Source organism: Bufo gargarizans, chromosome 2 (genome assembly GCF_014858855.1).
Source record: "Bufo gargarizans isolate SCDJY-AF-19 chromosome 2, ASM1485885v1, whole genome shotgun sequence".
Taxonomy (NCBI): domain Eukaryota; kingdom Metazoa; phylum Chordata; class Amphibia; order Anura; family Bufonidae; genus Bufo; species Bufo gargarizans.
Genome location: NC_058081.1, coordinates 718,279,514 through 718,304,596, shown reverse-complemented (window position 1 = coordinate 718,304,596; position 25,083 = coordinate 718,279,514). Strand labels below are relative to the sequence as shown.

At 44.4% G+C, this 25,083-nt stretch overlaps 1 protein-coding gene across 1 annotated transcript in view; it reads left to right on the top strand.

Annotated features, from left to right (window-relative positions):
• Nucleotides 1-12,180, top strand: part of LOC122929133 (phospholipase A2 inhibitor and Ly6/PLAUR domain-containing protein-like) — a 32,100-nt gene extending 19,920 nt beyond the window's left edge. Inside the window, exons 4-5 of the mRNA XM_044282627.1 lie at nt 9,204-9,344; nt 11,760-12,180. Coding sequence (XP_044138562.1) covers nt 9,204-9,344; nt 11,760-11,953 — 335 coding nt within the window. The 3' untranslated portion in view covers nt 11,954-12,180. The remainder of the gene's footprint in view (nt 1-9,203; nt 9,345-11,759) is intronic.
• Nucleotides 12,181-25,083: the final 12,903 nt, after the last annotated feature.

The window sequence follows — 25,083 nt, the reverse complement described above, 5'->3', positions numbered from 1 at the left end:
CTCCGTGTCTGGTGTAGGGAGCCGGTGGTCGTGTCCCCTCACTATTGTAGGGTGTTCAGGGGTTATATAGTCGAGGTACGTGGATATGCAACCATCCACCTTTGGGATCTTTGCATAGGCTGAGCAGCCAGGGAAAGTGCCAGGTTTTGTGCAGGGGTCTCCCTTTTGGTTCCTTAGCTTTGGATCCAGTGAGTCTTACATGCATGTTGCATTGTCTTGTTTCCTGTACACCGTCCGTGACAGTAGGATTCAATTCATTATTGAACTGACAGGTGTGGTGCTGGCTGATCTGTTTTGGGTTTGGGGCTGTTAGAGGATCAAGTTCAGGCCAGAGGAGTTGGTGGGGGAGAGGTTTATTCAGGGAATTTTCATTTTAGGTAGCTTGATAAGCCTGCCTGAAAAGTTGTGTTTTTAAGGCACATTTGAAGGTGGAGAAGTTGTGAATTGACCTAATATTCCGGGGCAGAGTATTCCAGAGTAGGTGCAGCTTGAGAAAATTCTTGAAGATGGGAGTGAGAGGTACGAATTATGGAGATTATTAACCTTAGGCCGCTAATAGAACGGAGAGCAAGAGTAGGGTGGTAGATGGAGGAGACATATAGAGGTGCAGCATTGAGGAGAGCTTTGTGGGTGAGGGTGAGAAGTTTGAACTGTGTTCTGTGGTGAAGTGACTGGCACAGACTAGTAGCATCAGTGTAGCGGGTGGATGGATAGATGAGCCTGGCTGCAGCATTTAGGACAGACTGAAAGGGGGAGAGTTTAGTGAGAGGGAGACCGATTAGTAATGCGTTGCAGTAGTCAAGACAAGAATTAATCAAGGCAACAAGAGTTTTTGCCGTTTCCACCATAATAAAAGGGCGGATTCTGGTGATATTCTTGAGGTGCAGATGGCAAGAGCGTGTAAGGTATTGAATATTAGTGTTGATCACGAATATTCTAATTTCGAATTTTTATCGCGAGTATAGGTACTTTGAAAATTCACAAATATTTCAAATATAATTATATATATTCGTAATTTTGAATATTCGAAAAAAAAAAATCAGTACACATGATCCCTCCCTGCTTCTAGCTTGTGGGCCAATGAGAAGGTTGCAGTATATTTGACTTTAGGAGTAGTGTTGTTTGCGAATTTTCGTAATACAAATTTTTTATTGCTAATTTTTCAACTTACAACTATTAGACAAAGAAGATTATAGCACTATATTAGCTAAATTGCTCTATATTTGATTTTATTTTTTTTTTATATTCGCTATATTGCTATAAATTTGTTTTTTCGAATATTCATAATATTCTAAAACAAGAATATATAACAATATAGCGAATATTCGAGAAAAAAAAAATGAATATAGAGCAATTTAGCTAATATAGTGCTATAATCTTCTTTGTCTAATAGTTGTAATTTTTTTCTCATCTGAAGTACAGATTGGAAAAAAATTACAGCTATAAAAAAAAGATTATAGCACTATATTAGCTAAATTGCTCTATATTCGCTTTGTTCGAATATTCGCTATATTGCTATATATTCTTGTTTTAGAATATTACAAATATTCAAAAAAACAAAGTTATAGCAATATAGCGAATATTCGAAAAAAAATCGAATATAGAGCAATTTAGCTAATATAGTGCTATAATCTTTTTTTTTATAGTTGTAATTTTTTTCCAATCTGAACTTCAGATGAGAAAAAAATTACAACTATTAGACAAAGAAGATTATAGCACTATATTAGCTAAATTGCTTTATATTATTTTTTATTTTTTTTATATTCGCTATATTGCTATATATTCTTGTTTTAGAATATTACAAATATTCAGAAAAACAAAGTTATAGCAATTTAGCGAATATTCGAAAAAAACGAAAATAGAGCAATTTAGCTAATATAGTGCTATAATCTTCTTTGTCTAATAGTTGTAAGTTGAAAATCTGCAATAAAAAATTTGTATAACAAAAATTCTAATTTCAAAAATTAGCATATTACACAATTACCTTGCCGATTTTCCGAGTAAAAAAAATCGTAGAATATAACGAATATTCGAATGTGCGAATATTCGACGAATATTCTACAAAATATTCGCAAAATATTGCGAATTCGAATATGACCCCTGCCGCTCATCACTATTGAATTGTGGCCCCAAGACAGCAGGCATGTTGCACAGGAGTTATGATAGTGCTGCAGACTGAAATTGAAATATCAAGTTTAGGTGAGATAGTAGATGGGGGAAAGACAAGAAGTTCAGTTTTTGAGAGGTTCAGTTTTAGATACAGAGAGGACATGATGTTAGAGACAGCTGCCAGACAATTACTGGTGTTTTGGAGTAAAGCAGGGGTGATGTTGGGGGATGAAGTGAATTAATTATTACTGTAAAAAACCTTTATACCGAACTTGACAGTCACATATCAAGACAACACACCAGCAATACAACTGTGGCAAAAACAAAGGCTAGCACGGTTCTGTAGAACCATTGGCACAGTAGAATTTAATAATTTTCTTGCAGTCACCAATTGGGGTAAATGAGTGTAAAGAGATTTTACAGCTTCCATTGTAACTGTAAAAATTAAAAAAAAAAAAATTATACACCAAGCTCCCTTCGTGGTGGCTGCAGGCTTTCAGTTTTATCAGGTACTGAAATAAGCAAGTAGACCTAGAGTTGTATCTGGGGGATTCATCAATATAATTGTCCCACTTGTCTGGTGTAAAGGTGAGAAATACAGTGTCTAGGATGAGCACCATATTAATTAAGTCCCTGTTCAACTTTTGCTAAGATAGAAGTGAACAAAAGCTTGACTTTTAGGCAAAGGAGGGCCAAAACAGTTTTGCTATGTGACCCTATGATATATTTATCTATTCATTTTCATTTTTAAGCATCATTTATTCCAGGACGCTGCAGATCTAAAACAAATCTAAATCTAAAAAAAGGGTAACATATACATACATATAAAACAAAACAAGCACAGTAAGCGTGAACTTACAGTATCAACAGAATGGTACAGAGGAGGAGAGAGCCCGGCCTGTCAGGACTTAAAATCTACAACGGAATATGGAAAAAAGACAGTGTCTGAGGGTAGAGGCTGCTCAGGTGGCTGTTTAGTGGTTATTGTAAGTTGTAGAATTTTTAGAAAAGTTGGGATCTCAAGTTGCAGGTTTGAAAGGTAGGGGAGGGTCTGATCTGCTGGGATAGTGGGTTCCAGAGTATAAGAGATATATAAGAAATCTTGTAGATGATTGTGCAAGGAACAGAAGAGGATGCAACACGCCAGACCTGCAGGGTATAGACGAAGTGAGGTCACAGTTATGGGCAATCGAGGGTACTCACTATATTTGCGGAACCCTGGGCAGGCGTGTGGCAGTGAAGGAGAGGTAGACACAGTTCCTCTGGGGCACGCTCTGTAGATAGGGACCAGGCCAGATGGTAGTTGAGGTGCCCTGGATGTTACAGGTATTTTGTGTGCCTGGGGCAAGGTCCCTGTGGTATTCGTGACGCCAGTGCCTTTGGCCGGTGGCACGCCGGTTGGTGGTTGGAAAGATGAAGGTACACAAGTATGCAGTGAACCAAACATAAACTTTACTGGACAATCCAACTTTGTACAGCAGGGAGTAGTACAGTCTTTAGATTATTACAGTTCCACAAGAAGGGGCTTATTCACAAGTATGGCAGGCAATAGTCATGCAAGTTACACTGAGGGTAAATTCCACAAGCACTCAGCAGCAGGTTGTACTTTTACACTGTCCTTTCTAGAACTCCTACTCTGGCTTGATAACTCCCAAGGCCCGGATGCCTAAAAGGGTGGCTTATATCCTTGGTTATCTCCTTCCTCAGGTATTATACTACTTGCAATGGTTTCTAAGTTCCTCTGCCTATCAGGGGCACTTGGCTTACCCTGGGACGCCTCCTCCCATCAGGTGGATACTGTCGGTTTCTCCCAGGAGGTTGAATCCTGCAACTGGGGTATCTCTTCAGAGCTAACTTAGGCTCTCTTGTTCTTCAGGCAAGCTGGAGCTTCTCAACAGCCTCCTGGACATCACTAGCAGCCAGGGCTATCCAGCTGCATGTCAGGAGCAGGCTTCTTAACCTGTGTCTTCTCAGACTCCTGACTCTGCACACCCTCCCCCTGTCTGGGCCTGGACATTTATACTAGGGGCTCCCTATCTCCCTCTAGTGTCTGGGATGTCTAACTACACCCTCTAGGCCTGCTGCTGCATTAGACAGGGGTACATTGCATATAACAACACATTAAAACATACATTAAATGCAGAATTAAATATGACATTTCTGTTCCTTGTGAGTAAGAGTAACGTGCACACCAATTGACCCTTGTGTAGTGCCCACCCATACCTAGTGGGACACTACATACCCCCACGCTATAACGTTGCCCGTCCTCGGCGCAACATGGAGGGTCCCTGCACAGCTGGATACTGCACCTGTAATGAGGACAATAAAGCAAAGCAGGAAAACACATCTACATTTGCAAAATATACATTATATGTATACATATATTAGGCAGTTCCACTGGAATAGGAGCAAGTAATGGTGAAAAGGGGCGTCGTTCTCTTCTCTCAGGATAAAACAATGGGAACAGGGGCGCTGACCTGGCACAGCATAACAATAAATACCAGGATAGTCCATATAATACTCTTAAGTGCAAATTGTCCATGATAGAACAGTTGTAGTCCATGGAAAATGTAAAAACAATTAAATAACAGCTCTTGGAGGCTCAAAGCATATAAAATGAGTCCGTACCCAGGTTTTTTTTTCTTTTCGTTCATTCCACAGCTAAGTAGAGATATAAGACCTTTAGGAATCATAGCAAGCATCACAGAGGCTCGCACGGGGTGGAGTCCATCTCTGGGCACAATACTTTAAAACAGTAGCAAAATCTCAGAGGCTCATGTGCATTTGAGTCTATCCCTGGGCCCAATTCTTTTAAATTCCAGTTGCATAATAAAATGACAGCACATAAAATAGTCCACATTATTTAAATGGCATACACATCAAAGTAGTGCTGTAATACCCTTAATCAACCTGAAAAGGGGGTTAAAGGGTTAAGAGTGCAACTTATGAAAACAGGCACAACTGGGTTTTCACTCTGAGAAAGCAGGCAGGAGGTCCTGTAAACAAGATGGCCTTGCTGCACGTGGTATTTCAGTGGCTCACCGCCTCCACTGAGCCGTGGGTAATTGGCAGCAGCAACAGAGGGCCAAAACAACAAAGGACTCCTGTCCTGGAAGGGTTAAATCTTCTTTAGGATCCCTTGGTAAATAAAGCAAACATCAAGGGCCTAGCAGGCCAAATCACAGGGGCATGTCATATTCACTTTGCATTTCAGTGGTGCTCCCTGGCTCCATTTGTATATTGGGCCTGTACTGAGGTTCAATCGATGGATGTGCCCACAACACAGTATTGGGGGGCAACTGTAACATAAACGGACCCCTAATAGGTATAGGCCCCATAGGCCTAGGGGTAATCACAGTCGCTGACCTCACCGGAGCAGGCATAACTATTGTAGGCTGCTGCACTGGCCTGGGTACCGCTGCTGCAAGCGGTCCGGTGGGTTCTGGGCCGACTGGCTCTGTGCGCCGGTGCACAGCATAAGAGGATCCCACCGCAGGTGCCGGTACTAAGGAGGGACGACTGGCAGGGACAGGTACTCTCACCTTTGGCCCGGAGACGTCCGGGTCCTTACGTTGTAGGCCAGGTGGAGTCCGGATCCTGGCGGTGGCAAGCTGGCGTAGCTCCCGCAGTTTCAGCTCCAGCCGCACGATCTGGTCGTCCAGGCTTTCGGAGTCGGGATCGCTGGTCTCCGCTGTCGTTGTCGGCACTTGGGCGGTGGGTGATTCGTCCTGCGCAGCCGCTGCAGGCTCAGGTGAGGCGTCCGCTTTCCTCCCTCTGCGGATATTCTCCAGGGCAGCTTTAAATCTCTCTGCATCCTGAAGCTCACGGACAGTTTTCTCCCTGCGAGGCAACTCAGGTGAGGGCCATGGGCTAACCCTCTTCTCTACCACTGTCGGCTGCCAGAACACATTTGGGCCAATGAAAGAGCCCCGTTCTTGGAAGGCGTGATGGGCCGGTCCTGGAGAGCATTCAGATTCACGCTCGCAGCCAGGGTTGTCCTCCGGAGAGCGCACAGACTCACGCTCGCAGCCAGAGTAGTCCTCATCAAAGTCCCAGTCCTCTGTCTTCTTCTTAGGACGGGACACGGCAGTGGCATAGGGGCCTCGCAGGCCCTCAGCAGGGGTAAATTCAACCTCCTCTCCCTCGCGGAGGTTGTGTAGACGTTCTGGGAGGTAACTCCGCTTGACGGACCTCCTGTTGACATATAAGTCTCGTCCAGTCAGGTAATCTTTTATAAAACCGAAGCCTCGGTCCTTGTCAAAGGCCACAACCAACCCCCTTCTCCTTTCCAGGCGGGGTTGTGTGTCGGTGTGGCACTCGTGAACGGTCTTTGCCAGTTCCTCATAGTATATCTTGGTTTTGGTTGTCTTCTTTATGGCGGCCTCCCGGATCTCTGCCATCAATGCGGACCACTTGAACGAGGGCTGGAAGAAGTCTCTCCAGGAGCCATAATAGGTCTCCGGTTGCGTCCTCGGTGGCGGGCAGGCGGGTCTCTCCAGTCCCGGAGAGTAGGCCGGTGGAGCGTCCTCTTGCTCAACACCAGTCACATTCGTCATTAGTAAATCAGGCGCGGACATCTCAGCAGGAAAGTCCTCACTCCTCAACATGCTCGATCCTTCTCTGGAGAGCGACAGGGTGGCGCCAATAAGTTCAGACAGATCCTCCCATTGCACTGGGAGGCCGCCCCCCAGGTACTCCAGTATGGGGAGGCGGAGTCCATCACAGCAGACATGCAAATGTCCAGACAGGGCGGTGGCGCCAGCATACAGCCTTCCCGCACTTTTAGCAGAAGGCGCCAATTTTTACCGCCAATTTAAGATGAAGATGACGCAGCAAACAATTTCAAGCAAGCTCAGCGGCCATCTTTGAGCAAAATAGCTGTCTATTCATTGACAGCAAGCGGTGGCTTAAATAAGTAGAAAACAGTCCATATAGCACAATCTTCACACCGCAAATATTACAGTTCACTTTGGCCCAGCAATTTTCAATAAAACAATTGGGGCATGTCACTTTAAGATAATCTTCAGCACACAGTTTTTAAATCCGCTATGGCGCAGGAATATTCGTATCCTGTTCGTGACGCCAATTTATGCAACATGCCAGACCTGCAGGGTATAGACGAAGTGAGGTCACAGTTATGGGCAATCGAGGGTACTCACTATATTTGCGGAACCCTGGGCAGGCGCGTGGCAGTGAAGGAGAGGTAGACACAGTTCCTCTGGGGCACGCTCTGTAGATAGGGACCAGGCCAGATGGTAGTTGAGGTGCCCTGGATGTTACAGGTATTTTGTGTGCCTGGGGCAAGGTCCCTGTGGTATTCGTGACGCCAGTGCCTTTGGCCGGTGGCACGCCGGTTGGTGGTTGGAAAGATGAAGGTACACAAGTATGCAGTAAACCAAACATAAACTTTACTGGACAATCCAACTTTGTACAGCAGGGAGTAGCACAGTCTTTAGATTATTACAGTTCCACAAGAAGGGGCTTATTCACAAGTATGGCAGGCAATAGTCATGCAAGTTACACTAAGGGTAAATTCCACAAGCACTCAGCAGCAGGTTGTACTTTTACACTGTCCTTTCTAGAACTCCTACTCTGGCTTGATAACTCCCAAGGCCCGGATGCCTAAAAGGGTGGCTTATATCCTTGGTTATCTCCTTCCTCAGGTATTATACTACTTGCAATGGTTTCTAAGTTTCTCTGCCTATCAGGGGCACTTGGCTTACCCTGGGACGCCTCCTCCCATCAGGTGGATACTGTCGGTTTCTCCCAGGAGGTTGAATCCTGCAACTGGGGTATCTCTTCAGAGCTAACTTAGGCTCTCTTGTTCTTCAGGCAAGCTGGAGCTTCTCAACAGCCTCCTGGACATCACTAGCAGCCAGGGCTATCCAGCTGCATGTCAGGAGCAGGCTTCTTAACCTGTGTCTTCTCAGACTCCTGACTCTGCACACCCTCCCCCTGTCTGGGCCTGGACATTTATACTAGGGGCTCCCTATCTCCCTCTAGTGTCTGGGATGTCTAACTACACCCTCTAGGCCTGCTGCTGCATTAGACAGGGGTACATTGCATATAACAACACATTAAAACATACATTAAATGCAGAATTAAATATGACATTTCTGTTCCTTGTGAGTAAGAGTAACGTGCACACCAATTGACCCTTGTGTAGTGCCCACCCATACCTAGTGGGACACTACAAGGAGAGCAAAGAAAGAGGCCATCTGAGGATCCAAGATTATGTGTGGAGATATATCGGGAGAGTAGGTCAGAGATGTAAGGATGGGGCAGATTGTGGATGGCCTTATAGGTTGGAGGAGAAACAAGGGGAGAGATGGATTGGCAACAGAATTGGAGATTGATTAGAAGGGTGCAAGAATGTTAGCTGGGAGGCCACAGAGGAGGATGTTGCAGACGTCCAGGCAGGAGATGATGAGAGTATGCACCAACACATGGTCCAGCTGCTGTAAAACTACAACTTCCAGTATGCAAACATGCTCGGCTGTTCTAACTCCCATAGAAGTGAATAGACCACTTTGGGAGTTGTAGTTTCAGAACACCTAGAGTGCGGGGGTTGCTGATATATGCACTAGCATTTTGGTTGACTCAAGGTTAAGGAAGGATTTGGAGGTGGCAGGAGGTGGTAAGAGCTTGACGTGTGACTTGATACCTATGTAACCCCCTTAGTTGTAAAGATTTAGTACTAAATGACTAGAGCTGGGATGTTGGTCCAGAGGTTTATTCTTATTGCCATGTTTGAAGTCAGGAAAGATTTTTTAATTAATTTAAATGATAAGGAACATCTGTTTTGCTTCATGGTGGTACAGTATTTCTCTTCCATGAGATCATTGCAGGATAATGGGTTGAACCGCATGCAGCGTTTACACAGAGTTTAGGAACTTGCTCTTACACTCTTGTTTAATAATTTCTTAATAAATGTAATGAATGAGCACTTTCCCAGTGTCCTGATGGGAAATATGGAGGTTCCTATGTGGTTCTTCTAGTAATACCTGTGGTTCATACATGGAAAAACATTAGCATGTAAATGTTAAGGAAACCAATGTTCTTTATATTTCTCTCTTTCACCTGTTTTCTTCTAGTTCCAACAACAAGTTCTACCCCCAATGGTCTGGTCTGCCGATCCTGCATCTCCGAAGACTCTACCTGGTGTTACACCAATGATACAGTACAATGCACTGGGGATGAGAATAGGTGTCTTCTAATGACAACTTATGTGTCAGGTACAAAAATTGGTTCTTTTTCATCTGGCATCACACGTCTCGGGATTAGGCCTCATGCACACAACCGTTGTGTGCGCCCGTGGCCGTTGTTCCGTTTTCTGTGATTTTCTGCGGACCCATTGACTTTCAATGTGTCAGTTGGAAACTCGTAAAATGCACCGTTTGTCATCTGCCTCCATGATCCGTGTATCCTGTCCGTCAAAAAAATATGACCTGTCCTATTTTTTTGACGGACAACGGTTCACGGGCCCATTCAAGTCAATGGGTCAGTGAAAAAACACGGATGCATACAAGATTGGCATCAGTGTCCGTGGTCCGTGGCCGTAGGCTACTTTCATACAGACGGATCCTAAGATCCGTCTGCATAAAAGCTTTTTCCCGCCCCCCCCCCCCCTCCCGATCATTGGTGGCAGCGGAGAGTTCCGATCGGAGTCCCAGTTTAATCGCTGGGGCTCTGATCGGTAACCATGGCAACCAGGATGCTACTGCAGTCCTGGTTGCCATGGTTACTTAGCAATATTAGAAGCATCATACTTACCTGCTGCGCTGTCTGACCGGCCGGGAGCTCCTCCTACTGGTAAGTGACAGGTCTGTGCGGCGCATTGCTTAATGATCTGTCACTTACCAGTAGGAGGAGCTCCCGGCCGGTCACAGACAGCGCAGCAGGTAAGTATGATGCTTCTAATATTGCTAAGTAACCATGGCAAACAGGACTGCAGTAGCGTCCTGGTTGCCATGGTTACCGATCGGAGCCCCAGTGATTAAACTGGGACTCCGATCGGAACTCTCCGCTGCCACCAATGATTGGGGGGGGGGGAGGGGAGGCCGCACACTGGCCACCAATGAAATTAATACAGTGGAGGGAGGGGGGGCCGGGGGGCGCACACTGGCTACCAATGAAATTTATACAATAGAGAGAGGGAGGGGGGCTGCACTGGCCACCAATGAAATTAAAACTGGGGAGGGAGGGGGGTCTGACCCCTGCTGCCTGGCAGCCCCTGATCTCTTACAGGGGGCTATGATACGCACAATTAACCCCTCAGGTGTGGCACCTAAGGGGTTAATTGAGCGGATCACAGCCCCCTGTAAGAGATCGGGTGCTGCCAGGCAGCAGGGGGCAGTCATGTACACAGTTCGTAGTATATTCTAACTTGAAGCGTCCCCATCACCACGGGAACGCCTCTGTGTTAGAATATACTGTCGGATATGAGTTTTCACGATGTAACTCAAATCCGATGGTATATTCTAACATAGAGGCGTTCCCATGGTGATGGGGACGCTTCAAGTTAAAATATACCATCGGATTGGAGAAAACTCAGATCCGATGGTATAATAGGGACTCCTGTCTTTACATTGAAAGTCAATGGGAGACGGATCCGTTTACAATGGCACCACATTGTTTCAACGTCAAACGGATCCGTCCCCATTGACTTGCATTGTAAGTCAGGACGGATCCGTTTGGCTCCGCACGGCCAGGTGGACACCAAAACGACTTTTTCCTTCATGTCCGTGGATCCTCCAAAAATCAAGGAAGACCCACGGAAGGAAAAACGGACAGATCACGGAACTACGGAACCCGTTTTTGCGGACCGCATAAAAAAAACGGTCGTGTGCATGAGGCCTAAGGAAAAGCTAAGGAAGGAGACATTTGTTTGAGCCTCTTTCATGCTACTTATTGGCATTGAGGGCTAACGGTAGTAGGGAAAAAATGATTTTCCTACCAAATTATCTAGGTCTTTGCTGTGGGTAAAAAAAAGCTTGAAGACTGATAAAAAAATATCCTAAATAAACCTCATTTATGAAAATTGTTTTATAGAAAAATGAGAAAACAAAATAAAAAAAACAATGCTCAGGCTAAGAAATCTTCATATATGTGGCTAAGGCTGGCTTCACTTTTATTTCACGTTTTGGCCATCCATTTAAGGCTACTTTCACACTAGCGGCACAGACCTCCGGCAGGCTGTTCAGTTGGGTGAACAGCCTGTCGGATCCGTCCTGCCGCTAGTGAACATGTGCCCCCGAACTGCTGCTCCGTCCCCATTGACTATAAAGGGGGCAGGGTGGAGTTCTAGGGGACGGAGCGGCAGTCCGGGGGCACACGGTCAGTAGCCGCAGGACGGATCCTACAGGCTGTTCACCCGACGGAACAGCCTGCCGGAGGTCTGTGCCGCTAGTGTGAAAGTAGCCTTACGTATACAAAAAGAGTATACGTTAAATGGATGATTCAGACTGATGCAATGCAGTGGCCTCTGTTCACTATAGAGTTCCATTGTTTAAAAAATTATATATATTTTTTTTTCTTCCAGTACTTTGCAGGATTAATTTTTTTTTCTAGCGTATACGTCAACCACAGGCATAAAACATGAGGTGAACCCAGCTTTAATGTTGTGTTAAATGAAATTGTGTATTTTTCAGGATCAGTGTCAGCTTCAGCAGCCATTCGAGGGTGCGCATCAAAGTCCATCTGTGACATCGGCAGCCAGTCCGCAAGCGCTGGAGGATTGACAACCAATGTTAAGTTTATCTGCACCAGCGGTGGTCTTAGTGTCCATAACATCGTCCTGGCTCCGGCCATTGTGTGTCTTCTACTGCTGAAACTGTTCTTCTAACAGAGATTAAGGATCTTTGGATGAATGAAGACAATGGAAGCAAAAAATGTGTTCAGTATAGAATATTTTAAACCTTGGCTAGAAAATATCAATGTGCACAAGTAATTTTAAAATTGTCTTCTGCATCTACTGTGCTTCATTTTGTTGTAATTCTACTTTTGTTTTACTTACCGCATCCATTGATATTTCAATACTCTTTTTGAATAAACGAATAAGTTACAAACCAAGATTTCCTCAGCAATAATTAAGTAAATGTAATGAGTAATGTATCTACACAATACTAGGGAAGCTGTGATTCTTCATATTCATTATTTTTGTGCATGATATTTAACATGCATCTATTCTGTATATAGACAGGTTTCTACATAGGCTTATTGCCAGCACAGCAACCCAACTGCATGGTTTTTAACCTGCACGGTGATCGGAACAGAGTGCCTGCTGAAATCATTCGGCAGGCACTCTGTGACAATGCCGAGGGGGTCCTGTGACCCCCCCCCCCCCCCCACACATCGGTGATAACAGCCAACTCAGAGCTGCGGTTTGCTGTGTTTCTGGGTTATTCAGGTCTCTGCTGACCCGATAACCCGGAATAGGATGGCGATCGGTGGTGTGATAATACACCACCAATCACCATCCTTAGATCCTGTGAGGTGATGGTGACATCACCTCACAGGATCGCTTCCTATTGGCTGCACGGGCGGGCAGGGGATAACTCCCCCCAGTTTTCCTCTGCTCCTCCATTCTGAGGAGAGAGAGCAGCCTGCATCGGATCTCCCCTTCTGACCCACCACAGGTGACATCTGGCACTGAAAGGTACGTTAGGGAAAGGTTAGGTTAGGCAGGGATATTCAGGGAAAGTTTAGGGTAAAAAAAATAAGTTTGACTGTTGCATCACGGGTGTCTGTGGCCAGCACTCTTAGCGTCTGGCCACTGTTAGCGCATCACCCACCCCATCGCTGATCAGCTTTGGACGGCTGATCATGGGTTTGAATTTATTTTATTTTTTTGCCTTTTCTGCGGTTTTCACTTTTTTAAAATTATTTATTTATTTTTCTGTTAGGTTTAGGGCGAAGTCCGCGAACACCCGTGCCGCCTCACACACACGCACACTAAATAAAGTTTTCCACGCACGCACACACACTCCCCTATGGCCGGCCGAATGTTCTCGGCCGAGGAGGCATGCCTTCGACTCAGAGAGCCCCAGTGAGGACAAGGATGACCCCACTTTCCTCTTGTAATCTAGCGATGATGATGAGCCCCCAAAGCGGCGGAGACACTGCCAGGCGGAGCAAGGGGACCGCCATGCCAGGGACCCTGTGGCCCACACTAGTACAAGCAGCTCTAGGGCTCGTACTAGTTTTCCGGCCCACCAGATCAGTCCACCTGTGCGCCCTACCGGTGAACTTGCATGGTGTACACCAGAGGATTTTGAGCCTGTGATTCCTTATTTTGTTGGCCAAGCAGGAATTCAGATTCCCACAGTGGGCTTCACTGAATATGACCATTTTTTTTTTTTCAGTGACCACTTTGTGAGTCTGATCGTGGAGCAAACAAACTTGTATGCCCAACAGTTTATTGCTCAACACCCGAGCTCCTTTTTGGATAAGACCGGTGGCTGGACTCCGGTCAGTGCAGCCGAGATGAGGACGTTTTGGGGCCTCGTGCTGCACATGGTCCTAGTAAAAAAAAAACTGTGTCAGCCTGTACTGGAGTGGGGACATCCTCTACCAGACCCCACTTTATAGTACGGCCATGACATGCTCCCAGTTTGAGGCCATCTGGAAATGCCTGCATTATTCAGATAATGCAGCATGTCCCCCCCAATGTGATCCTGCCTATGACCGCCTGTACAAAATCAGGCCGGTCATCGATCACTTTGGGGCCAAATTTTTGGAGGCCTATGTACCTGAAAGGGAGGTCGCGGTTGATGAGTCTCTCATTGATTTAAAGGGGAGAATCATTTTCCACCAGTATGTTCCCTCTAAGCAGGTGAGGTATGGCGTGAAGCTGTAGAAACTTTGTGAGAGTACCTCAGGGTACACTTACAAGTTTCATGTATACGAGGTGTGAGAATCCCGTATTCAACCCCCAGAATGTCCCCCCACTCTAGGTGTTAGCGGGAAACTTGTGTGGGACCTTATGCACCCACTGCTAGATAAGGGTTACCACCTGTACGTGGATAACTTTTATACTATTATCCCCTTGTTCCAGTCCCTCGCCGCCAAATACATATTTTTGGAGGTATTACTATGTATTATAGAAGTCGAGAAATTGAAACCTGGAAATTTGCAAATTTTTCAACATTTTTGGTAAATTTGGTATTTTTTTTTAAATAAAAATGTTGTTTTTTTTTTACTCCATTTTACCAGTGTCATGAAGTACAATATGTGACAAAAAAAATAAAATCTCAGAATGGCCTGGATAAGTAAAAGCGTTTTAAAGTTATTCACACATACTGTAAAGTCACACTGGTCAGATTTGCAAAAGGATTAAAAGGATTAGAAGTGACAATCGGCACAGGCTGAAGTCAAAATAAAAAATAAAATACAGGCCATATCAAAATTGCATCGAGCAAAGAAAAGAGAAATTAAAAAAAATTGCAAACATATAGTTTTTGTGCCATAATTTAAAAAATATATATCAGGGACATAACAAGGAAAGGCTGTGCCCCATGGTATACTTTTGAAAGCACCCCCTCCCCCTCAAGCATTAGGCTAGGGCAGTGATGGCTAACCTGTTACAGACCAAGTGCCCAAACTGTAACCCAAACCCTCATATTTATAGCAAAGTGCCAACACGGCAATTTAACCTGAATACTACAGTCCAATATAATATATATTCCATGTACGTTATCATTCAGCAATTATAGCCTGCCTATATTCAATGTGACGCCCGGCGCTGATGAATGGCAGGAAGAGTCTAGGGCATATTGGCACACCATAGACTATTTCCAGGGTGTGGGTGCCCACAGAAAGGGCTCTGAGTGCCGCCTCTGCCACCACTGGGCTAGGACAACAAGGCGACATGTGTTGCAGAAGAGTTGCACGACTTACACTATGTCACCGTGTGGCCATAGCCTTAAAGTAGTTATCAAGTAGTTACATAACAATTACATATTCCTCAAAATACATTATTAATGTGAGATATGCATGGATCAGACCCGTGGTACCCCTGCAACGACACTTTTTAACTCTTAGAATACCAGAGGTTTTGATTTTGCGTTTGAATTTTTCTTCTCTATCTTCCTTGAGCCATAACTTTTTTTTTTTCTATTCAAATATCCACTTGAGGGCTTATTTTTTCGGTCCAGACAACTTCTTTCAGCCGCCTCATCTCTGCAGAGTGTGACGCACAGGCATCTTAGCTTCCTCACATTTCTATCACCATCCCCCAACCTGGAGTCCCCACAGTGTTCTCCTGCTGCTCGCTGTACTACCCAATACCCCCAAATACTATCCTGAAGAAAAATTAGTACTGTACAGATAGCCCCACTCCATAGTAATAGTGCTCCTCATAGTCCCACCAATAGTATCAACCTTCTAGAGTGCCCTCATTAGTAATACTGCCCCCTACAGTGCCCCAACAGTGATAATGCTCCCCAAGAGTGCCCTCATTAGTAGAAGAGCCCTCCAGTATTAATAATGTCCTCTCAGAGCCCCCAGTAGAAATAAGGTCCCCACAGTGCTCTTAGTAGAAATAATGCGGATCTATAAGTCCCTCCTATAGAGCCCCCAGTAGTAATAAGAACGCCTAATGTCACCTGGATTTAAAATGCTCCCACAGTGCCCTTAGTATTTATATTGCCCCCTCCTGTTATAATGCTCTCCCCTGAAGTGCCCCCTGTAGTTATATTCCTCCTCTTAGCGTCCTCACAAATTATAATTCTTCAACCCCTCCACCATACAGTCCTATGTAAATAAAACTTTCCCTCCCTCCGCCATAGAGTCCCATGTAAATAACACTACCCCCTCTCCAGCCACCATCAACATACAGTCCCATGTAAATAACATCACACCACCTCTCCAGCCCCCTCCAATATACAGTCCCATGTAAATAAAATCCCTCTGTCTACAGCCCCCTCCAATGTACAGTCCCACGTAAATACCATCCCTCTCTGTCTACAGCCCCCTTCCTTCAACATACAGTCTCATGTAAATAACACCACCTCCTCTCCAGCCTCTTCCAACATATAGCCTCGTGCAAATAAAATCGCCCCCTCCCCAGCCTCCTCCAACATACAGTCCCATGTAAATAACATCACTCCCTCCCACAGCCGCCATCAACATACAGTCCCATGTAAACATCAGTCCCTCCCACAGCCGCCATCAATATACAGTCCAATGTAAATAACATCACTCCCTCCCCCAGCCACCTTCAACATACAGCCTCATGTAAATAACCTCACTCCCTCCCCCAGCCACCATTAATATACAGTCCCATGTAAATAACATCACTCCCTCCCCCAGCCACCATTAATATACAGTCCCATGTAAATAACATCACCCCCTCCCCAGCCTTATCCAACATACAGTCCCGTGTTAATCACTCCCTCCCCCAGCCACCATCAATTTACAGCCCCATGTAAATAACATCACTCGCTCCCCCAGCCACCATCAATTTACAGCCCCATGTAAATAACATCACTCCTGAACATTTAGTCCCATGATAACATCCCTCCCTTCAGCCCTAACATACAGTCCCAGTTAAATAACCACAACTCCCAGCATTGCTCTGCCTCTCCCTTCACTTACCTCTCCTCATGTAGCAGACCTCACCACAGCTTCTTCCCCAGGACTTCTCTTCTTCACTGCGGGCATCTCCTGCACAGGTCACATGATGGCCATCTCTGCCGGCTGCACTGATCACGTGACCTGTGATGTCATCACAGGTCCTTCAGATCTTGCAGTGCATTATATTCAATTGTATTGCCGTCCTAAAGCCGGTGTTCTGCCAGATTCCTATACCTCGGCAGAATGCTATACCCGAAAGTGATGCGGCCGCACCGGAATCAGCTGGAGGAGGGTGTGTGTGGATCTGCTCAAGCGCAGATCCACTGGATTCATGAAAATAATTGCACCGCCACAGGAGATGCACCTTCTTCATTTGCATGTGCGAAACGGTACACCGCGCGTGCACACTCAGGGATTGCATTTAGCTCTGCCATGTGGTGACCCCACCAACCCGAAATCCTGCAATCACCTCTGCTATGTGGTGAGGCTGAACTGCTCCAGATGATGTGTCCGCGCGTGCGCACTCAGGGTTGGGGAGATCTGATGGAACAATTTGCACTGAAAAACCTACCTACCCCTGAGTGCGCAGGCGCGGTGTACGGTTTTGCACATGCAAATGAAGTAGGTGCTTCTCCCCCGGCGGTGCAATTATTTTTACAAATCTAGTGGATCTGCGCTTGTGCAGATCCACACACACCCTCCTCCAGCTGATTCCGGTGCGGCCTTGTCACTTCCAGGTATAGGAATCTGGCAGAACAACGGCAATACAGTTGTATCTGCCTGGCAGGCAGTACATTCGGGACCTGGGACAAAACATTAGGGGCCCAGGCATATTTTATGTCTAAATAATGTAAAAATAAATTAAAACTTAGAAAATATTTTATTTTTATTTATTTTTTACATCACCATATTCTGACCTCCATAACTTTGTTATAGTAATATCTACTGAGCTGTGTGGGGTGATGTGTTTTTGTAGGACAATCTGTAATTTTTATTGATACTATTTTGGAGTGTGTGACTTTTAGATCACAAGTAATTACTTTTTTTGGGTAAGAGAAGCTATGAATAATGGTGAACCAGCAATTTTGACCCTTTTTTCTGTTGCGCCATTCGCCGTATTGGAAAAATAATTTAATATTTTTTTTTGTATGGGCATTTTTGGATGCGGTGATACCCATTATGTTTATATTTTTGTTATTTATGTATTTATTGTTTTATTCAACGGAAAGGGGGCAATTGAATCTTATATATATATAAAAAAAATATTATATTTTTTACCTGTTTTTTAACTTTTTTATGGTTTTGAAGCTCGTATTTGAGCCAACAAAACCCATTTTTTTTAAAACTGAACTCTCTTGGGTCTTTTAGATCCATTATGAGAGGTGAATTGCTCATTTCTTATGTTGGCCTGCCACCTGCTGACCAAAATAAGAATTGCAGCTATAATCCCCTTGGTCTCTTGAGATGAGAAATCTTGGGAACAGGAAGGTCTTTGCCATTATTCCATTTTTGCCTCGTCTAGTCAGAGAAGTGACGTGATTTTTTTAGTCACTTTTGATGTTGGTGCTTTTTCCATAGATGCGCCTTTGCTGAGACTTTTGGTAAATTTGTCTCACTTTGCCTCTGTAGATAGTCCCACTTTGACTGTCTACAGACCTTGGTGAAAAGAGGCGTATAATTGGCGCAGATGATAAATCTCCCTTATAGTTTAAACACATTTTACCGCAAACACTGTTATACCTGTGCTGGCGGACGCATTATTGCATCAGACCGTCTGTTTCATAGACATTTTAGTACAAAGTGGACTTCGATCCGAATTTCCGGGAAAATTCAATTTGCCGCAAAGCCGAATTTCCTTCTGCTTCGTGGTAGTGAATCGAATTTCCCTGAAATGGTGGTAAAAATGTAAAAAAAAAAAATCATACTTACCTCATCCATTTAAGCGCGAGGAGCTGGCCACCATCATCTTGATTAAAGATCCTGAATGAAATTCCGTGCTCGGTGACGTATGACGTCGGCCGTCGTGATATCATCACAAATCGCTCAAAATTTCGTACTGGATCTTCAATCAAAAAGGCTGTGACCGGCTCTTTGTGATTAAATGGAGGTAAGTATGATATAATTTTTTTATTTTTTTTATTTTACACTTTAATATTAGTGTTGGGCTCGAATATTCGAATAGCGAATATTATTCGTGAATATCGGCACTTTCGAGAATTCTCGAATATAGTGATATATATTCGTAATTTCGAATATTCTAGATTTTTTTTTTCATCAGTAACCTCCCTTCTTGCTTGTGGGCCAATGAGAAGGCTGCAATGTCTTTGTCTGAGCTTAGCAACATCCCCAGCAACCAATAGGAAAGTTGCCGACCCCTTACTATATAAGAACCGCCCCAGCAGCCCTTGTATGCAGCATTTTGCAGATCTGAGAGAGAGAGCAGTGTCATTGCTGTGCTCTCTGCTTTCCTGTGTCATTACATTAGATAGTTAGTTAGTTAGTTACATTATATATATATATATTTATTACAGATAGTTAGTGGGAGAGAGTCAGTGTAGGTTATATCCTGATACAGTGTAGCTGATAGGTTCTGCTGTCCATACATACATGCTACAGACATAGTGCTGTGATGTCACAAGTTCTCAACAATACTTAGTGCACCAATCACTAATAAGTAGTCAGACCTGTTAGAATGTGAAGTTGCACGAATTTGCACCAAAATATTTGCATCATTGGTGCCAATTTCACAATCGCAAATATATTGGAGCACTTTATCTGCATATAAAGCTATTGTAATGTTCTGCCGTGCCGACCATTTTCTCCAGTCTCAGAAAACTTGTAGCAAATTGAAAAATTTAGCTATAGTGACCTACACCTGTATTTCGAGTGCATTACACGAATATTACATATTGCCAATTTTTCGCTATTAAGAAAATAATCTCAAATTCTCAACCAAATATTCCCGAAATATTGCAAATTTGAATATTGCCCCTGCCGCTCATCACTATTTAATATTAATGTCAGATGCCATGATGAATGTGGTACCTGAGGGGTACAATGATGGGGAGGGTCCGGCAAGCCCGTCTCATATATCATTCTTAACGCCGGGTTTAGGCAAAGAAAATGGTCTAAATGTAAGTGAGCAAGGAAGTCTAACATTTAGAATTGGCACTGGATGCACCAAAGTTATGTAGAGGCCGGCGCCTCTACATAACTTTGGCAATCCACTGCCAGCTATAGGATGTTATCCATGACTGGATAACACCACCATACATTGACCGAAAAACACCTCCATACAGTAAGTGTCTAGCACCGCTATACAGTGACCGGATAACACCGCCATACAGTGACCGGATACCTCCATACAGTAACTGTATAGCAGTACCATACAGTGACCAGATAACTCCTCCATACAATAACTGGATAACACCGCTAGGGATGAGCGAATTTCATATTTTGAAGTTTGTGTGCAGATTCGTGTTATGGTATTTATGAATTGCGTTATGGATTCAGTTACCACGGACCAGAAAGCAATTCCATGACAGAATGCATAATGGAATGCCTTTAGAGGCATTTTGTTATTCATTCCGTCATAATAGAAGACTATGGGCTGCATAACGGATCCGTCCGGTTTACGTTATGCAGGAGAGGACTCCAGCATAACGTAAACCAGAACTTCACGAACTTCAAAATATGAAATTCTCTCATCCCTAGCAGTGTTATCCAGTTATTGTATGGCGGTGTTAGTTATGCATTTCATCATGGAATTGCGCTATGGTCCGTGGTCACGGAATCCATAACACAATTCAGTAAATACCACAACACAAACCAGCACACAAACTTCAAAATATTAAATTTTCTCAACCCTAAACACCGCCATACAATTATTGGATAACACCACCATACATTAAATGGATAGCACCACCATACAGTGAGCAGATACCTCCATACAGTGACTGGATAACGTCGCCATACAGTGACTGCATAACAGCTCCATACAGTGACTGGATAACGTTGTCATACAGTAACTGCATAACACCACCATACAGTGACCGGAAAAAAGAGTATAAGGGGCACACTATAGGGTATGATTAGGGCACTGTACAGAGTCTGGTAAGGGGGCATAGTACAGGGTAGGGGACACCAGCACGTGACCCTGTGACGTTAGAAGGTCTTTATGGTGCATGCGGTTTAGACACCACTATAATGAGAGGCAGAGGAGTGAGAGAGGGGCCCAGGGCCCTGGATGGACAGGAGGGGTCGACACAACAAGTAGGTGGAAGGGGCTCTGAGGGGGATTCATACAAGAAGTAGGTGTCGGGAGGTATGTGCAGGGAAGCAATAGGAGGGGTGCAACAGTGGGAGAAAGATAGGTGACAGGAGACATGAGGGAGATAAGGAGATAGGGGCTCGGTGAGGATGAGATAAGAGAAGGACGGGAATCTGTGGAGCAGCAGGCAGAGTAGGTGTCAGGGAGTCTATGGAGGCTTAACCCATAGCATACCAGCGCAGTACATTTACGGCGCTGAGAGCAGGGTTAAAAATCCCAGCGCCGTACAGCTACAACGCTCTGATCGGGAGGGCATAGGAGCTGCACCCACCTGATCAGCCGCAGGGGTCCCGCACTCACTGACAGCTGGACCCCTGCTATATGCTCCGGCATCGGTTAAAACACAGATGCTGGTGCATTAATCCTTTCACTGCCGTGGTCAGCGCTGACCGTGGTACGTGCGGTATCCTGCCGGGTGCACGGTTTCCATCGGGTCCATCATCAGAAGAACGGCGTGAAAACCCCCCCCAAAAAAACTGTGCCAAAACAGCCATTTTCTAGTCACCTTGCCTCACAAAGCGTGTAATACCAAGCAATCAAAAATGTAGCCCAAAATGGTACCAATCAAAGCATCATCTCATGCCACAAAAATGAGCCCCCACATAAGACAATCACTCAAAAAATAAAGACCAATGGCAGCCGTAAACTAATCCATCAAAATCTGCGCTACAAAAGCCATATGGCGCTCCTTCCGTTCTGAATTCTGCCATGTGCCCCCACCGCAGTTTACAACCACATATGAGGTGTTGCCGTATTCAGGAGAAAATGGGTAACAAATTATGGAGTGCTTTTTATCCTGTTACTCCTTGTGAAAATGAAAAATTTGGGGCTAAAGCAATATTTTATTGGAAGAAATGAAACTTTTCATTTTCACAGACAAGTGTTTACAAAATCCGTAAAACGCTTAGTGCTCAGTACCCCCTTAATATATTCTTTAAGGGGTGTAGTTTCCAAAATGGTAAATTATTGAGGGTTTCCACTGTAGGGGTATGTCAGGGTCTCTTCTAACCATTCTAGCCTCCTCCATATGGTTCCCCTTTCCTTCTAACCACTGCCACGTGCCCGTAAGGCAGTTTACCGCCACATATGGGGTATTTATGTAAACTGCAGAATCAGAGTAATATATATATTGAGGTTTATTTTGCTGTTAACCCTTGCTTTGTTGCAAGAATTAATTAACATTAAAAAAATCTACTAAAAAAGTGAAATTTTACCTCCATATTACTTCAATTTTTGTGGAACACATCAAGGGTTAACAAAGTTTGTAACATCAGTTTTGAATAATTTGAGAGGTGTAGTTTCTAAAATGGGGTCATTTATGGGTGGTTTCCATTACGTAAGCCCCTCAAAATCACTATTTAAAAAAATAGTTCTGGAAATTTTTTAAAAACTTTTCATTCTCCAGGATGCGGATGGTAATCACGCCCACAAGCCAGCCTCGAAGTGATGACAGAGGTCTTATATTTAAGCCGAGAGGAGACACGCTCACACTCTGCCCTAACCCCTGAAGGCGCTGGTACTCGGCTAAACATGTTGGGGGGCAGCGTGAAGCTCATGTTTTAACCTCTTCAGGACACATGACGTACCGGTACGTCATGTGTTGTCCCGATCACTGCCGCCCGGCCGGCGGTGATCGGAACAAGGTGCCTGCTAAAATCATTGAGCAGGCACCTTGGCTAAATGCGCGGGGGGTCCCGTGACCCCCCCATGTCGGCGATCACAACAAACCGCAGGTCAATTCAGACCTGCTGTTTGATGCGCTTTCTGCCGTTTCTGACGGGGATCAGAAACTTTAATATGCCTAAAATATAGATTTTTTACCCCCCCTGCACCCCTGAATGATTTTATGGCGGCGGGAGGTGCAGGGGGGGTTGCGGGCGGTGCGGCAATCGGGATCGCGATCCCCCGCCCGCCTCCTCTTTAATAATCATTGGTGGCCAGTGGTTATACCAGAGTGTCAGCACGTGGTATAAACGGCTGACATCTGTGATGCGATGTCAGCCGTTTAACCCTTTCGGACTGCGGTATGGAAGAGCAGAGGTTAACAGTCGGGAGCTCCCCCCCTTTCCCATCGGGGGGCTGCTGTGCCTTTGCAGCCGCCAGACAGGATGGTGTCACAGAGGGAGGGAGCCCCCCTCCTAACCCTTCCCCGTCTGCTCAGTTGTGGCCACAATGGGGAAGGTTCCCATGGCAACAGGGCGCCTTCTCAGGCATCCTGCTGTCTATGGTGCTGAACAGATCTGTGCTAAAGTCATAGATCTGTTTAGACAAAGTGTAAGTAAAATACAGTGCAGTACACTATATAGTGTACTGTACTGTATTATACAGACATCAGACCCACTGGATCTTCAAGAACCAAGTGGGTCTGGGTAAAAATAACGTGATAAAATTTGAAAAAAATGTAAAAAAACATTTATCACTGATTAAAAATGAAAAAAAAAAAATTCCCTACACATGTTTGATATCACCGCGTCCATAATGACCTGATCTTTACAACGGTCATGTTACTTTACCCGAACGGTGAACGCCATAAAAATAAAAAAATAAAAAACTATGATGAAATAGAAATTTTGCCCACCTTACTTCCCAAAAAAGGTAATAAAAATTTTGACGCACCACAGGTAGGGCGGGGAGGGGAGGGAGGGAATTGGGGTTGGGGAGAAATTGTATCCTTTTTTTTTCTATTTTTAATGTTTTGATATATTAATTAATTAATAAAGATAATTAAAATAAAAAATAAAAAGTTGCATGTACGCCAAAATAGTACCAATCAAACCGTCATCTCATCCCGCAAAAATCATACCCAAGATAATCGCCCAAAAACTGAAAAAACTATGGCTCTTAGACTATGGAAACACAAAACATGATTTTTTTTGTTTCAAAAATTAAATCATTGTGTAAAACTTACATAAATAAAAAGTATATATTAGGAATCGCTGCGTCCGTATCGACCGGCTCTATAAAAATATCACATGACCTAACCCCTCAGGTGACCACCGTAAAAAAAAAAAAAAAACTGTGTAAAAAAAGCCATTTTTTGTCATCTTACGTCGCAAAAAGTGTAATAGCAAGCGATCAAAAAGTCATATGCACCCCAAAATAGTCAAAATAGTGCCAATCAAGCCGTCATCTCATCCCACAAAAAATGAGACCCTACTTAAAGTATAACTGTCATATTTTTTTTTGGAGTATTGGATTGTGGTGATTAATATCTCCTTGGTGGCCCTATTTCAACTTTTCACTGTGTATTCAATTACCCCTTAATTCCACAGTTTTGTTCCCTGTACTGCCTATTTTTACCTGTGCTTAAAATCAGGTTGCTATGCAGGGTCCGTCTATGTGTTGCTATGCAGGGTCCGTCTATGTGTTGCTATGCAGGGTCCGTCTATGTGTTGCTATGCAGGGTCCGTCTATCTGTGTTGAAGGATGGAGGACGCAGACGCACGCAGCCTGCAAGGTCAGATTACAGACAGCCAGGGACTGTAAGTAAATGATTAGAGCCAGGTCCTCCCCAGCAGCTGATAACAGTGCCTGTGCTGTGTGCACTTCTCCCTGTCCCTGCGCTTGGCAGACGCTCCCTCACTCAGCAGAGCTGGACAATGCAGAGTGGAAGCAGCGCAGAGCAGTGAAGGGAGATCTGCCGTCTGCTCAGTGTATAAATGAAAGCAACATGTGGTAAGAGGACCCCTTTGTGCTGCAGGAGATTAACCCTTTAGGGGAGAGGGCTCTGGTTACTGACACTTTTGGGGGGCTATTGTTACTGGCTAGTGAGGGCAGGCCGGATTATCCTCAGGGTGAGGGCAGTGGCGGCCATCTTAACTGAACAGTGAAATTGCAGTTTTATGCAGACTGGTTGCTAAGGGCTGAATCTTATTAAATATGGGGTAAGTCAGTCTAATAGTAACTGATTCTGGAATATCATGCTATTAGTAACTACATATATGAAAATTGAAATTAGGGTCTAAGTGTGACAGTTATCCTTTAAGATAATCGCCCAAAAACTGAAAAAACTATGGCCTTCAGACTATGGAGACACTAAAACATATTTTTTGTTTCAAAAATGAAATCAT